At 48.2% G+C, this 14203-nt stretch overlaps 1 protein-coding gene across 2 annotated transcripts in view; it reads left to right on the forward strand.

Annotated features, from left to right (window-relative positions):
- The first annotated feature begins 2427 nt into the window (after positions 1-2427).
- LOC146042252 (Fc receptor-like protein 5) overlaps positions 2428-14203 on the forward strand; it is a 39246-nt gene continuing 27470 nt past the window's right edge. For both annotated transcript variants that reach the window (XM_083162178.1, XM_083162177.1), the window contains exons 1-3: positions 2428-2740; positions 7255-7539; positions 9328-9627. In XM_083162178.1, the coding sequence (XP_083018304.1) occupies positions 2443-2740; positions 7255-7539; positions 9328-9627 (883 nt within the window). In that variant the 5' untranslated portion in view covers positions 2428-2442. The remainder of the gene's footprint in view (positions 2741-7254; positions 7540-9327; positions 9628-14203) is intronic.

A 14203-nucleotide genomic window follows, 5' to 3' on the forward strand; every position in this document is an offset into this window, starting at 1 on the left:
CTAAGGGTAATCAAGGTTTAAGTTGAAAGAAAAGGGTCATCTCAATAATGCATTAGACGCCTTAGAGAGAGCGAGGGCTGCATAGGCATGAGGGAATATAAGAGTCGGTGCAGTTTGGGATGGTATGACAAAGATAGAAATCAGAGTGTCACTTACCCATAGAGGTGCAGTGTAGATGGGGTAGCCAATCAGGTGTAGAAGGGGTGGTAGCTTAGGTGGAGGTATATAAGAGGTAGTCAGGTGATCCATCTTCCTCTTGAGTCTGGATTCCCACCCTCCCTCCCTTGTGCTAATCTACCACCTGGCCTTTCGGCCTTCACCCAAATTTGGCTCTCATAAATTTAATCTTAATTGGTGGGAGGGCTCTCTCGATCAGCAGTCCAGTTTGAAGTACAGGAGGTCACTGTGAGGTATTGCAACCCTCTGCCAGGAAGGCTGGTGAGTCCCGCCCCCGAGGGGGGATGCAGGACACTTTTAGAACTGTCCTCACCATGCCCTAGGAGGGGCGGAAAGACAGTCACAGCGCAGGCTGGCTTTGAATTCAATGGGGGCGGTTCATCACCCTGGTTACAAGTTGGGGCGTTTTAGTTGCCGCCATTGTTAACGTTTTATGACTGGCTGGTCTCCAAGCGCTCTCCAGGCCATCCCTTTTCAATAGGGTCATACCACAATAAATACCCTTGACCTTTTAAACTTATGCAGTGGTTGTCCGTGTCGTTATTTCAGGTCACGTGTCCGTGTGAGTTATTTCAGGTCATGTGTCCGTGTGATTTACTTCTAAGGGTAATCAAGGTTTAAGTTGAAAGAAAAGGGTCATCTCAATAATGCATTAGACGCCTTTATAGTAATGGAAGCCTGAGACTGGATGATATCACAGACGCTGATCAGGGGACGTACACAGTGATTGCTCAAAATGCCGAATTTACACAGACTAAAACAGAATCGTATCAGCTGAACATCTACGGTGAGTACTAAGCATGGACTATAGGATCATTATTCCTCATGTTATGTTGCAGTATTATTACATACTAGCGTTTGCCCGCAGCCCCCACGTTGATATCTGTTATTGCTCAGTGGAACTCATTCTGCAAACACAGCAGTGGCTCTAATATTGTGATGTATATTTTATATTGTACAATACACATTAATCACACAAATAGTTGACTTTAGTCAAACAAATATGTTGTAGAATGTTTTGTAGATCCTAAATCTGTTGCGACCTAACCAGGGACGTTTAATTGTGTGTGTGTGTGTGTGTGTGTTGGGGGGGGAATAGACCCCCCCACAAATCTTATAGAGGAGCATCAGGGAATAGGCAGCTGCAGGTGGGATGGGGATTAACAAATAGTGGTATTTGGAGTCTCCTTCCTCCAAGATCTATCAGAGTGAATGGTAGGTTGTGAGGGTAAATAATTGAGACAGCCAACTAAGCAACAATAACCCTGCAATCAGGTGTAGATCTGACACAAACTGAAGGCAGAGGAAGAAAAGAAGACTCTTTGCTTATTTGGTACAGTATGTGATGATATGAATATATAAATGTAACTTTAATTTGGCTTTGAAAATAGGGATTTTTCTTTTTCAAACAACATATACCAGAAAATAAAATCTTGTATAAGACAAGTCTTGAAGAAAATTAATTCTTGTTTAGCAATTCATTAGAATTCCAAAGTGTAATAGATTGGTGTAGTCACCTCTGTGTAGTGAAAAGGTATATAGATATCTGGATATAGGTTGTGAGATCTTTTACTGTACAGCCCACTAATTCTCCTATCCATCTTGGATGTTTATTATGTAGTCAGGGGGTAATTCAGGTGTGCTCGCTAGGCTGCGTTTATTTGGAGCCTAGCAAGCAGGTTAACACCCCGCCGAATGCACGCCTCCCCCAAAGCCCCCCTCCCCCAGACACCCAAGTCCCCTCGCTACGCTGTGAGCAGATGTGTACATTAACACATCTGCCTGCAAAGGGCCCGAACATAGGAAAAGCCTTTACTGGTTACTTGCCACCAAACGATTTTTCATCCAGGCTCTGGTGCACGCAGCCGCTATGTGAGCCAGGACTCACTTTTCAGGTGGCCATAGTTATCTGAATTTGGGGCGGGCACTGACGTCATGGCAATAAGGAATCTTTATTGATCTGTCCTGGCAATCAATGTAAAGTAATGTGATTGTAGTGCGATTACATTATATGGCCAGTACAGTAATTAATGGTTTGCTTTGTGGAAGCTGGAACCCGCGGGGACAGACTACTCCTGAATCTCCTTGTACATCTCATTTGTTACTATAAATTAAATCTGACTGAATGGACATAACGTTTTGGCTGATATCACCATCATTGTCATCATTGTCATCATCATTATTAATAAATGTAATGTCAGACGGGAGAACCAGGTTTTCTTGCACCCCAGAAGAACAGATCAGAGGCTTCAGCTACCACCACTGATGCTCTTTTGTGTTCCAGCTGCCCTCACTGAACCACCAGTTCTCCGGACCAATGCATCAAATGGTCTTATTGCCGGCAGGAACGTGACCCTCCGCTGTGACGCTGGCAGTCAGAATGTAACCAGCTACACTTTCCATAGGGACAAAGAGGACGTCTGCTCTAAGCCCCATGTGACCTGCAGGGGGTCATTCCTGGACTTCCAGCCAATCACAGGGAGTGACACTGGCACCTACACCTGCACCATCCAGAACCCGGCCAGCACCAGGAGCAGTAACTCTGTGTATATGTATGTAATAGGTAAGAGTCTGATGAATGAGGAACACAACAGAGAGAATGGAATAATCATGAAAGCATAAACTCACCAAGGGGCCAGATTCTCTAAGCTTCAAAAGTGATAAAATGGAGAGTGATAAACAGCCAGCCAATCAGCTCCTACCTGCCATGTCACAGACTGTGTTTGAAAAATGTCAGACAGGAGCTGATTGGTTGGCTGTTTATCACTCTACATTTTATCGCTTTTGAAGCTTAGAGAATCTGTCCCTAAAAAACTAAAGGAGTAATTTTGGTTTGCTCGCTATTTAGCGAGTTCTACCCCATCCCGATGTTTTGGGGACTGTGCATTGTATATTGTGCACATGTGCAGCTCCCCTTTGGTTTGGCGACTTGCATAGTCTGAGCCCTTCGTAAACATCAGTGGATAGTGACGGGACGGGGAGCGCCCATGGGAATGCCCAGTGTTGTATGGGTGTCCCCATGAAAGCACTGGGCGTTCTCATGGGTACATGGGCGGGATGATGTCTGCCAGGGGCAGGTGGCAGATATAACAGGATGTCAGCCTCCCGTCCTGTCTTCGTCCCGGCGCTCGCAAATAAAAGCCAGATCCAACTGACTTTTATTCGCCGACCATCGAATGGTTTCTCCAGCAGCAGCAGAAGCATGTGAGGGGGTGTGTTTTCATTAAACGTCCCCTCGCATGTTACCAAGGGGAATCGGCGGAGGCGGCGGGCGGCATCTCTGGTGCTCAGTAAGGTGCGATGTTTGCAGCTTACTGAGAAAACCAGAATCACTCCCTAAGCTAAAGCCCCCCATACGCCAGAAAGATATTGCACCCAATCATACAATCTGGACTGGTTGTATGATGGATTGTGTGCAGATTGTACGCACATCGTGTGCACACAATCGTGCAATGCGCGGTCCCACAGATTGGAGGATTGGTCTACTGATCAGACGTGCTGCATCAGTTGATCGATTGGAGCTGATTGCATGTGCTTTTAATCACATGCAATCGTCATTTGATGGCTCATACAACCAGTGTCATTTGAGTGGCAGTTTTCAGGCAGTTTAGGTGCATACAATCGATTGTAAGACGACCGGTCATATGCAGCAACTGGATTGTATAACAGAATGTATGACGGATTGTGAGTACGTTGTGTTTACAAAAACCACCAAGGACTGCGGGGGAGTTGAAGGGAAATTGGACACAATCATGATTGTAAGACCGGTCTTTCTGATGTATGACCACCTTTAGGCCATTTGATACCACCAAACTCTAGGATGCTGCAGTAATGTCTTTGTACACAGCAAAAAAAAAATTAAATTGCATCTTGAACCTTTCTCATTACCTTCAACATCAATGGGGATTTCCTGACTTTGATGCTCTTCTTATTAAGATGTCTCCTCATACACAGTAATGCAGCACATGGAAAATCGAGAGAAAACATAGTGTGGCCAGTACAGTAATTAATGGTTTGCTATGTGTAAAACACTAGCAAGGAATGAAAGTGCTTATTCCCCAGGTAAAAGGAAGGTATTATTCACATATACAAGATATCCAATCAGCAGATGTTTACCGTTGGTGAATATAAAGACCACAAATGGTTAGATCAAGCTCCTCATCCTCATCTGTGGGTCCTCGTTCCCAATCCATTGCTATAGCTTAAGAACTCACATAGATTTAAAAAAAGTGAAATATATCTAGCGCAATACTGATATCACAAAAATACCATTATGGATGCACTGAATGAAAAATATAGATATAATGTTATTCTGTATATACAGTATAAAGAATGCCCACCAGATTGTCAAATTCATAGGTAACCTCAAATAATAAGAAATAGATCCATACCTATAATCAACATTGTTGGCACTTTCCTTGTTATCCAAAAATGCCTACCAGATGGATAAGAAGCTTAAGCACATTTATATGAAAAAAGGATCAATAATAGCATAGACTGGTGGACTTGTACCTTCTGGTGGTCCCAGGGTAAAACATGCCTTCACCATGATAAGGATTTCCTTGTCTGTCCCTTTTGGCTTCTCCAAAGCCAACACTGGAATTGCTGCCCCAGAATTAGCCATTGGTGCTATGTCACACAAACTATCCTTATGCCTATTTCTTATTACAGTACTGCCTACTGAGCTAGTTTATGTTATTGCTGGGACACAGAACTATTGGCAGTGAAGGTGTTTTTTTTAGGAAATATGAGACTGACTGATGTGTTTGTAAGTTTCTGGTATGATCCTAATGTACAGAGCCTGAAAACTGGCAGAAGACCTGACTCAACAGGCCTGGTGGGTTATATTCATTGTTCCACGTAACCTGCGGCACATAATAACAGGTGTGGTTAGACTTGTTGCCTTTATCGTGTTGACAATAATCATGTTGACAGATTCAAACGGTCCACTTGGAGCATGCATGTCGATAAACACCATGTTGACATAAATCATGCTTACCTGCATGATATATCCACATGAGGAACTGTTTACAAACCATCCCTGGCAGTGGCGTAACTAGATACATGTGGGCCCTATAGCAAAAGTTTGTAAGGGCCCCTATTCATCAGCTAATGCAATTTTTTTTATATAGCACATGATACCTTGACAGGCAAAGTGGGCCCCTCTCAGCTCTGGGCCCCATAGCAGCTGCACCCCCTGCACCTATGGTAGCTACGCCCTTGGTCCCTGGTGATCTAGTTGTCTCTTACCTACTCCCAGCAGCAGCGGAGTCTCCTGTATCTTTCCCCCGGTTCTAGTGGTTCTTCGATAGGGGTTCCGGTAAGGACCTGTGATGCTGCAGCATTCCGAATAGTATTTTTCCTATTATCCCTAACCCTTATCTTACTCCCCCTAATTCCCAAACCTGACCCTCCCCCCTTCCCCCTTAGGCTAACCGTAACCTCCGCCTTCGGGCCTAACCGAGTATCTGGTGAGGACTAGTGATGTTGCAGCATTCCAGCGAGTATTTCTACCACTATCCTTAACCCCAATCCCCCAAGTGCCTAAACCATAGGTAAAACCTAATCATAACCTAACAATGTTGGCATTTCACATGGTGACATTTCAAATGTCAACATTGTGAGCTTGTTGACAGTTTGGAGAGATATTCATATTGTAGACAACGCCAAAGGATGACTCATCTATAAAAATAAAAAAATTGCGTTATTGGTGGCCCACAGTCCAAGGACCAGTCACAAATTTATAACTAAACGTTACTATCACTTTAGTAAAATAATAGACCTCAAGCAGTGACATAGACATGAGCTGACTCATATACTAGGGATCATTGTATCTTTTCACTAAAGGGACTTAGTGGCTCATTTTGAACAAGCAGCTGCAGGGCCCAAGGGAAATCCAACACACCAGGCTCCCAGTCCCCAATACTGTACGTGAATACCGTTGCCTACCCATTGGAAGCAGGGCCGGCAACAGAAATATTGGGGCCCTGTACAATGATATCTCTGGGGCCCCCCACCTAATCCCAAATCCACACAACGCTCTTCTGCATGAGCCTCATTTAACCTTTCGCTGCTCGAGATCCTGCTTTCAGGTGCGGACTTTTCTCGTTCTCAGTCCTGCTGGCTTGGCTTCTGGCTGCTGCTTCCTGCTGGCTTCTGGCTGCTGCTGGCCTGTCACTTTCACAAAAGAACCCTGAGCACTACGAGCAGGCAGGGCAGGTCTTTCGCAGAGTGCGGAACAGACGACCCACGTGTGTGCAGGAAAAGTACAGGAGCCAGAGACTGAGGCCACAACACCAGTGGCGGGTACTGCTGTGCGCCTGCGGCCCCAGGCCATGCGCCAACAGAGTAGATGGCCCTGCGCGCCAAGTGGCAGGGCGCACACACAGTAGACGGCAGTGGCACACAGTGAGTCGGTCAGACTCGGCCAAAAACAGATGGTGCACAGTAGACGGCCAGGCCGCAAGGGTCACTGACAGGCCAGCTAGTACAGGCAGTGGCCGTGCCTGGGTATGGAAACTCTGGGGCCCTTCAAATCTCTGGGGCCCGTCACTCTTGACCCCCCCCCCTGTCGCCTGCCCTCCGCAATCAATCAGCTTTGAAGTAACATTTATCAGGTGTGTTCTATAAAATGATACAGAGCAGCTGATTGGTTGCCATGGCAAACCACCACTGTTTCGTGAATCAGCCTGGTTCCAACGCTGGTTCTGTTGAGGTGCTATAGGGCTGGTGAAACCACATGCAATCATGACATTAATGGACACCTAGTACAAGTGCTACTGTATATGATGGATGTACCTTGAGATGCTTCCATCTCACTGTATTCTTGCAAATAGTTTTTCATGCATCTAGTCACAACATATAAAGAATTCTGTGAGTGCAAGCGGGTTCCCGCACCTGTATGGGCACAGTATGGGGAAATGTTTTGAGATACAAATCTACTACTGTTTCTTTTAAAGTGACAATAATTTAAAAGGCAAAGCCAACCGGGGAAACGCACAGCTATTGCGAAATTGATGTAAGAATTTTGGGTATGCTGGTCTTTGTGTAATGTGACCTTTGTGATGTCATCACCAGAGCCAATTTCCGGGGTGAATCTGACCAGTAACACATCAGACTCGCTGGTCTGGCCAGGAATTAATTCAACTTCGCTGCACTGTTCTAGTGCCGGTACAAATGTCAGCTTCTCCTGGAGCCTAAAGGGGACAGCACTGCCTCAGGACCCCCGATACCGTATGACAGAGGATAACTCCACCCTCATTATCAGCCCCGTCTCAGCCAATGATAACGGAAACTTTACCTGCACAGCTTCAAACCCTGCAAACAACATGACCAGCAATGGCGTACAGCTCAGCCTGGCCGGTGAGTAATACATGGAAATGGAGAATGTTAGTAAATAGAGCAGGGCTGGCCAATCCGGTCCTCGAGATCTACCAACGGTCCATGTTTTCCAAATTAACTAGCTGGTGCACAGGTGCAGTCATTACTCACTTTCAAATTTCCCAGACTCCCTACCTGGTGCACAGGTGCAGTCATTACTAACTGTTACATTCCCCAGACGCCCTAGCTGGTGCACAAGTGCAGCTATTACTAACTGTCACATTTCAAACATGCTGCAGTCATTCCTACTATAGATCCCCAGGTTACCTGAGACACATGCACTGTTGGTAGATCTTGAGGACAGGTTTGGCCGCCCCTGCAATATATTATATTAATTTATGCTGTCTCTTTGCTTTGTTACTACAGTGTTTGCTGTTTGATAGCTGCATTACACTAATCTGCACAGTGGGACAGTCCTGAAACATGGGTTTTGTCTCCTATGAAGAACAGGATACATTATGGGCCTGATTCTGGTTCACTCGCAAAAGCAAATTCTCTCTCTAATGGACAAAACCATGGGCCTTATTCTAGTCCACTCTTTCTGACAAACTCCTTCTTAGATGGACAAAACCATGTGCACTGCAGGTGGGGCAGATGTTACTTGTGCAGAGAGATTTCGATTTGGGTGGGATTTTACTTCAACGTGAGATCTATATTGCAGTGTAAAAATAAAGCAGCCAGTATTTACCCTGCACAGAAACAAAATAACTCCCCCAAATCTAATTCTCTCTGTACCTTTTACATCTGCCCCCCTGCAGTGCACATGGTTTTGTCCATCTAAGAAGGATTTTGTCAGAAAGAATGACCTAGAATAAGGCCCCATGTGCACTGCAGGTGGGGCAGATGTAACATGTGCAGAGAGAGTTAGTTTTGGGTGAGTTATTTTGTTTCTGTGCAGGGTAAATACTGACTGCTTTATTTTAGCCTGCAATATAGATATCAGTTTGAAGTACAAACCCCACCCAAATCTAACTCTTTCTGCACATGTTACATCTGCCCCACCTGCAGTTCACATCGTTTGTCCATTAGAGCAGTGATTTTCAACCTTTTTCAGCTCGCAACACACCGGGCAAGACTGTAAAATTGCCAAGGCACACCAACCGTTTTTAATCAAATATAATACATATAATATCAAATGCCGCCCTCCCCCTCCTTAGATATTCCAAGCACCAGCTCCCCCTTAGAAATTCCACACACAAATGCACCCCCTTAGATATTAAAAGCATCAACTCCCCCTTAGAAATTCCCCACACAAATCCCCCTCCTTAGAAATTCCACACACAAATGCCCCTCATTAGTTATTCCACGCACCTGTCCCATAGATGGTGCCGACAAAACCTCACCGTCCGGGGGGGCCTTATGTGCATGTGCCGGGATGTGCCTGCAGAGCGCACAGGCTGATCTGACGTGCCTGGCACCTGCTACGCACAGGCACGTCCCAGCGTCGGCTCCAGACAGCGGCGCCGCGCACGCACACAAGCCCGAGCCGCCCACCCCCTGCATGTCAGTATTTACAGTGACAGGCTCCAGCACTGCCGGCGACTATTTGGTGAGTCACCGTGACCCACAGTCTGGCGGCACACCTGTGAACTGGCCGCGGCACACCGGTTGAAAAAGACTGCATTAGAGAGAGAATTTGCTTTTGTGTGCTAACCAGAATCAGGGCATATACTCCACTCATGTACTGAATAAAGTACATATTATGTATGAATTATTTACCTATTAGTTTCCTACTTTGTTCTGCCACCTTATTCTGTGTCTGGATTGCAGCTGCGGTCTCTGCGGTGACGCTGCGCAGTAACACATCAGACCTGCTCTGGGAGGGAGAGGATTCTGTGTCTCTGCATTGTTCCGCCCAAGGCTCAGCTGTCATATTCTCCTGGCGACAGAATGGAGAACTATTGGATGGGTCCCAGCATCCATCTTATACCATTACACAGAGCGGCTCTCCCCCGAACTCCAATCTCACCATCAGCCCTGTCTCCAGGAAGGACAGTGGACAATTCACTTGTACAGGATCTAACTTGGCAAACAATGAGACCAGTCCTGCAGTGACATTGGACCTGGCTTGTGAGTATTGCTGTGTGTTGTAAAACATTTCTAGTCTGTCATTGGTTGTTGTGGTAATACATGAGTTATATTTGGGGTATTAGGAAAAGTGCATGAGCTACAACTTTGACTTGGGCCCTGATTCCAGACATTATAACAGTCAGCAGCAGTGATAGTGATATGGTTCCCATACACTAGGCAGGGTGATATTGCATACAATCCTTTGACGTCTACCACATCTGTGCAATAAATCAGATGATTGTATGCATGTCGAATCATGTGCGGGCCCACCAGTCGAATATCGCGTCGACCGATCTTATGTTCTGCACATGATATCTGACGAATTGCATGAGCAATCACATGTGGTCTTTAACGATTGGCAGCAGCAGCGCTGGGGTGTGGCAGCAGGTTCAGGGAGCAGGAGGAGCTGGCTTGCGGCGGGAATCGGCGGCAGAAAAAAAAAACAGTTTAAAACAGAGTTGGTGGCCCTCTGATTGGCTGAGAGAGCTTTCGCAGCCAATCAGGGGCCTCTTAGTGTGAGGCCTCTGATTGGCTGTGAGCTCTCTCAGCCAGTTAGAGGGCTTCCCAATGTTTTAAACTATTTTTTGTTTTCAAATTCTGCCCCCGCTGACCCCCCCCCCCCCCCCCCCCCCGCCAGCCAGCTCTCCTTTATTTCCCTGCACTACTCCGCCCCCGAGAAAACAATACAGTGTGAAAGTAGAATATAGGTTGGTGACCGGCTATCATGAGCAGTAGTGAGTGGGATGAGGATTTTACATTTAAGTACATGTCTGCCCAACACAACCTCACATTCCCATTATCACCCTACCCGCTCGGTATACCGTATAACCCATGTTATACAGAGTATCACACATACTGTACACCGCTGAATGGACATTAACAAATGTATAGCACCAGACAATTAGATTATAATCACCAGATGACTTGTACCACTGCTAATCTGGACTGGGCATGATCCAGTGGGCCCGATTCACACTTGTTGGCACAGCTGTTAATTTCTACGGCGGCCAATTATCGTCAGACTGCGCGTGCGTATATTCCGTAGTGCGCAATGCCCGCCAGCAATCAACTCCTGCATCTTTTTCTGATCGCTGACCATTCACCCAGTGATTGACAGCGTCTGGAGGTGGAACCCGGCCGTTTACTGGGAGTCCCAGAAAAAACGCAGACGTGTCAGTAAAAAACGCTAGATGTAGTAAAGCCGGTTAGAGGAGGGTGTGTGACATCAGCTACAGCCCGGATTGGCACCACCGAGTAAGTCTTGGGCTACGCGGCGCCTGCGATGAGTTGTGGCCAGTGTACAAATCATTCGATGGTGAGCGGCTTGCGACAGGATTTGAACTAATTTGCACATGATCCATTTGCACAGCGGGCTCATTAATCTGTAGGGCTCCTGGTGCTTGCAAAGATGAGGTCAGTATCCCAGTGGTTGAAATGCTGATGGTGACATTGCTGACATCGGCGTCCCAATGTTCAAAACCCCAATGGATACAATCCTGCTGTGCATGTGACCTCCCTAGGCCCTATCACAGCACAGCTGTATAACACCGCTATATATCAATTGTGTGGTTAAATCTCAGTACACTTGTTGCTAACTCTCATTCCTCTTTTCTCCCAGCCAAAGTGCACATGTGCACCATGTGAGCAAGACACTACCATGGAACGTATTGTAGGAGCCGGACTGGAGGCAAAGCCTGGGGGTAGGCTCCCCTGACAGGGTTTGTAGGGAGCTGACTAGCAGTTAGTCATAGGAGGAGTGCTTAAGGAGAGGGTCATAGGGGGAGGGGCTTAACGGGGTGTTGGAGGGGTTTATAAGCAGGGTTCAGGCAGGAAATAAGGGTCACTGGGAGATTTTTCTCAACAGCTAAGCAGCGTGACATCTCCCATGGCTTCCCCAGGCAATGCTGATGCAGAGGTATCCGCTGCGCTTGCTGCCCTCAGGGAGGCAGCTGGCACCAGAGGGATTGAGTGGCTGCAGCAGCAGATGTCAGGTCTGCTGGGGGGACTGGGAGCAGCAACGCAAGAGGCTGCTCCAGCGGGTGCACGGCCTCGGAGGTCCAGGCCTCCGGAGCGCTTTAGCCCATCTGTGTCCCCCAGGGTTCAGCGCCATTCACGGAGCCCCGTTAGGGACCCTCCAGGCCAGGCTGTGGGCCGGGCACCTTCCGCCCGCAGGACCAGGTCTGGGAGGAATCCAACCAGCAGGCGGAACCCTCCGCGCGGGGGGGATCCCCCCCACGTGCAAGAAGATCCGGCGTTGCGTGGTACTGGACCTGGTGCGGTGGGGCATGCGGGGCATGCTGCTGCCCAGCGCGGGGTGAGTCGTGCCAGGGGGGCAGAAGTACAGGCTGAGGACCGCAGGCCTGGTACACGGAGCGAGAGGCGCACAGCTGGCTCCACCTCCAACGAGGTCACGCCGGCTGGTGCTGTACCTGAGGGTCGGGATGTCAGGAGAAGAGTGATGGCAGCGTCAGCAGATGATGGAGAAATACCTGGTCCTTCCTCATTGGCTGGAGTTCGTCAGGACACTGGACCTGCGGCTGCTGGGTTCACAGCCCCCAGGCAGCCTGGTGAGTCTGTCTCTATGTCTGTTAATGCTTTAGCGCAGAGTCAGGGGGGGGGGAGGGTTAGCCCTCCAAGGGGAAATGAGTAGAGGTTTTACTGAATTATTGAGTGGTTTTGCAGATTGGTTGGTGGGTTTGCGGCAGGGGGCGGGGCCGTCCCCGGCGGCAGCATGGGTGCCGCAGAATGCGGGCACACCAGCTAGCATTAGTGTGCCAGTCAGTAATAGTGTGCCGGTTAGCAGTGGGGTGCCGGTTAGCAGTGGGGTGCCGGTGAGCAGCGGGGTGCCGGTATCCGGCGGTGAGCAAAATAGCAGTAGTGCAGGGGCAGAAGGGGGCAGTGTCGGGACGCAGGAGGAGAGTGGAAGGCTCAGTGACACTGCAAAAGGGGAGGTGTATGTATGCTTTGAGGGGCCATTGGGGGCCCACCTGAAGCAGGAGGTGAGGGAGAAGATTTGGAAAGGGGAATACGTTGATATATTTTCATTGCTCCCTTTAGAGCGTTTTAATCTGGATAGGCCCCGCAAGGAGGAGAAGAAGGAGGAGGAGGAACGGCGGCGGTACCGGCTGATACCGCGGTCATTCACGAACTGGCTCCAAGCATTTGCTATTTTAGCTAGTGTGATTGGGGAGAAGGCGCCTGACAATTGTTCAGGCTTGTTTTGTTACATGGATGCGATAGGAGAGGCATACCGTGTGTATGGGGGCTTGGCTTGGCTCAGGTACGATGAGCAGTTTAGGCAGAGGAAGGCTGTTCGCCCTAACATACGTTGGGACCATAAGGATATTGCTTTATGGTTAAAGGTGACGGCTCCCACAAAAAGTGGGCAGCCCTTTCGTGGGGACGGGGGGGGGCCGAGGGAGGCCAAAAATGGGACGGCCATGCAGAAGGGACTCTGCTTTGCCTTTAATGACGGGTCATGTCGTTTTGGGGCAAAATGCAAATTTAAACATGAATGTTCCTCGTGTGGAGGGACCCATGGTGCAAATAAATGCTTCAGAGGGAAGTCACGGGACGGTAATTCAAAAGGGGGAGACACCGGTTCGGCTGGAAAGGATGCTGGGGTATCTGCGTAGGTATCCTGACCAGCAGACAGCCGTGTTGTTGGAGGAGGGGTTTAGGGAAGGTTTTAAGATACCTTCCGACGTGCAGGTTTCAGGGGGCTTGAGGAGGAATTTGAAGTCTGCAAGGGAGCATCCAGAGGTGGTGCAGGATAAACTGCGTAAGGAGGTGCAGCTGGGTCGTATGGCTGGACCTTTTGGGTCGGCACCATGGCCAGATTTGATAGTCTCTCCATTGGGGGTGGTGCCAAAAAAGGAGGCGAACAAGTTTCGTCTTATACACCATTTATCTTTTCCAAAAGGGGCGTCGGTCAATGATGGCATTGACCCTGACATCTGCTCGGTGGTTTATACATCGTTTGACGCGGCTGTTCAGTGGGTGAAGCGGTTTGGGAAAGGGGCCAGATTGGCAAAGACTGATATTGAATCGGCATTCCGTTTGCTGCCGGTTCACCCAACCAGTTTGCGTTTGTTGGGTTGTTGTTGGGACGGGGAATTTTTTGTTGATCGTTGTTTACCGATGGGTTGTTCTTTGTCATGTGCTTATTTTGAGGCCTTTAGTTCTTTTTTGGAGTGGGTGGTTAAGGATGTCTCTGGGTGTAGTTCAGTTATTCATTACCTAGATGACTTCTTATGTATTGGTCCTGGGGGGACCGGAGTATGTGACTTATTGTTGAGGACTGTTGAAAGGGTGTCGGCAGACTTTGGGGTCCCGCTTGCTCCAGGTAAGACGGAGGGCCCTGCGACTGTGATCAGTTTTTTGGGTATTGTCATTGATACCGAGAATATGGAGTGCCGCTTGCCCGAGGAGAAATTGCTGGGTTTGAAGGCCGAGGTAGGGAGGGCATTGCTGTTGAAGAAGATTAGATTGCGGGAATTGCAATCCTTGCTGGGCAAATTGAATTTTGCGTGTCGCATTATGCCTATGGGCCGCATTTTCAGCAGGAGGCTGGCAG

Source organism: Crinia signifera, chromosome 19 (genome assembly GCF_055691185.1).
Source record: "Crinia signifera chromosome 19, ASM5569118v1, whole genome shotgun sequence".
NCBI lineage: Eukaryota > Metazoa > Chordata > Amphibia > Anura > Myobatrachidae > Crinia > Crinia signifera.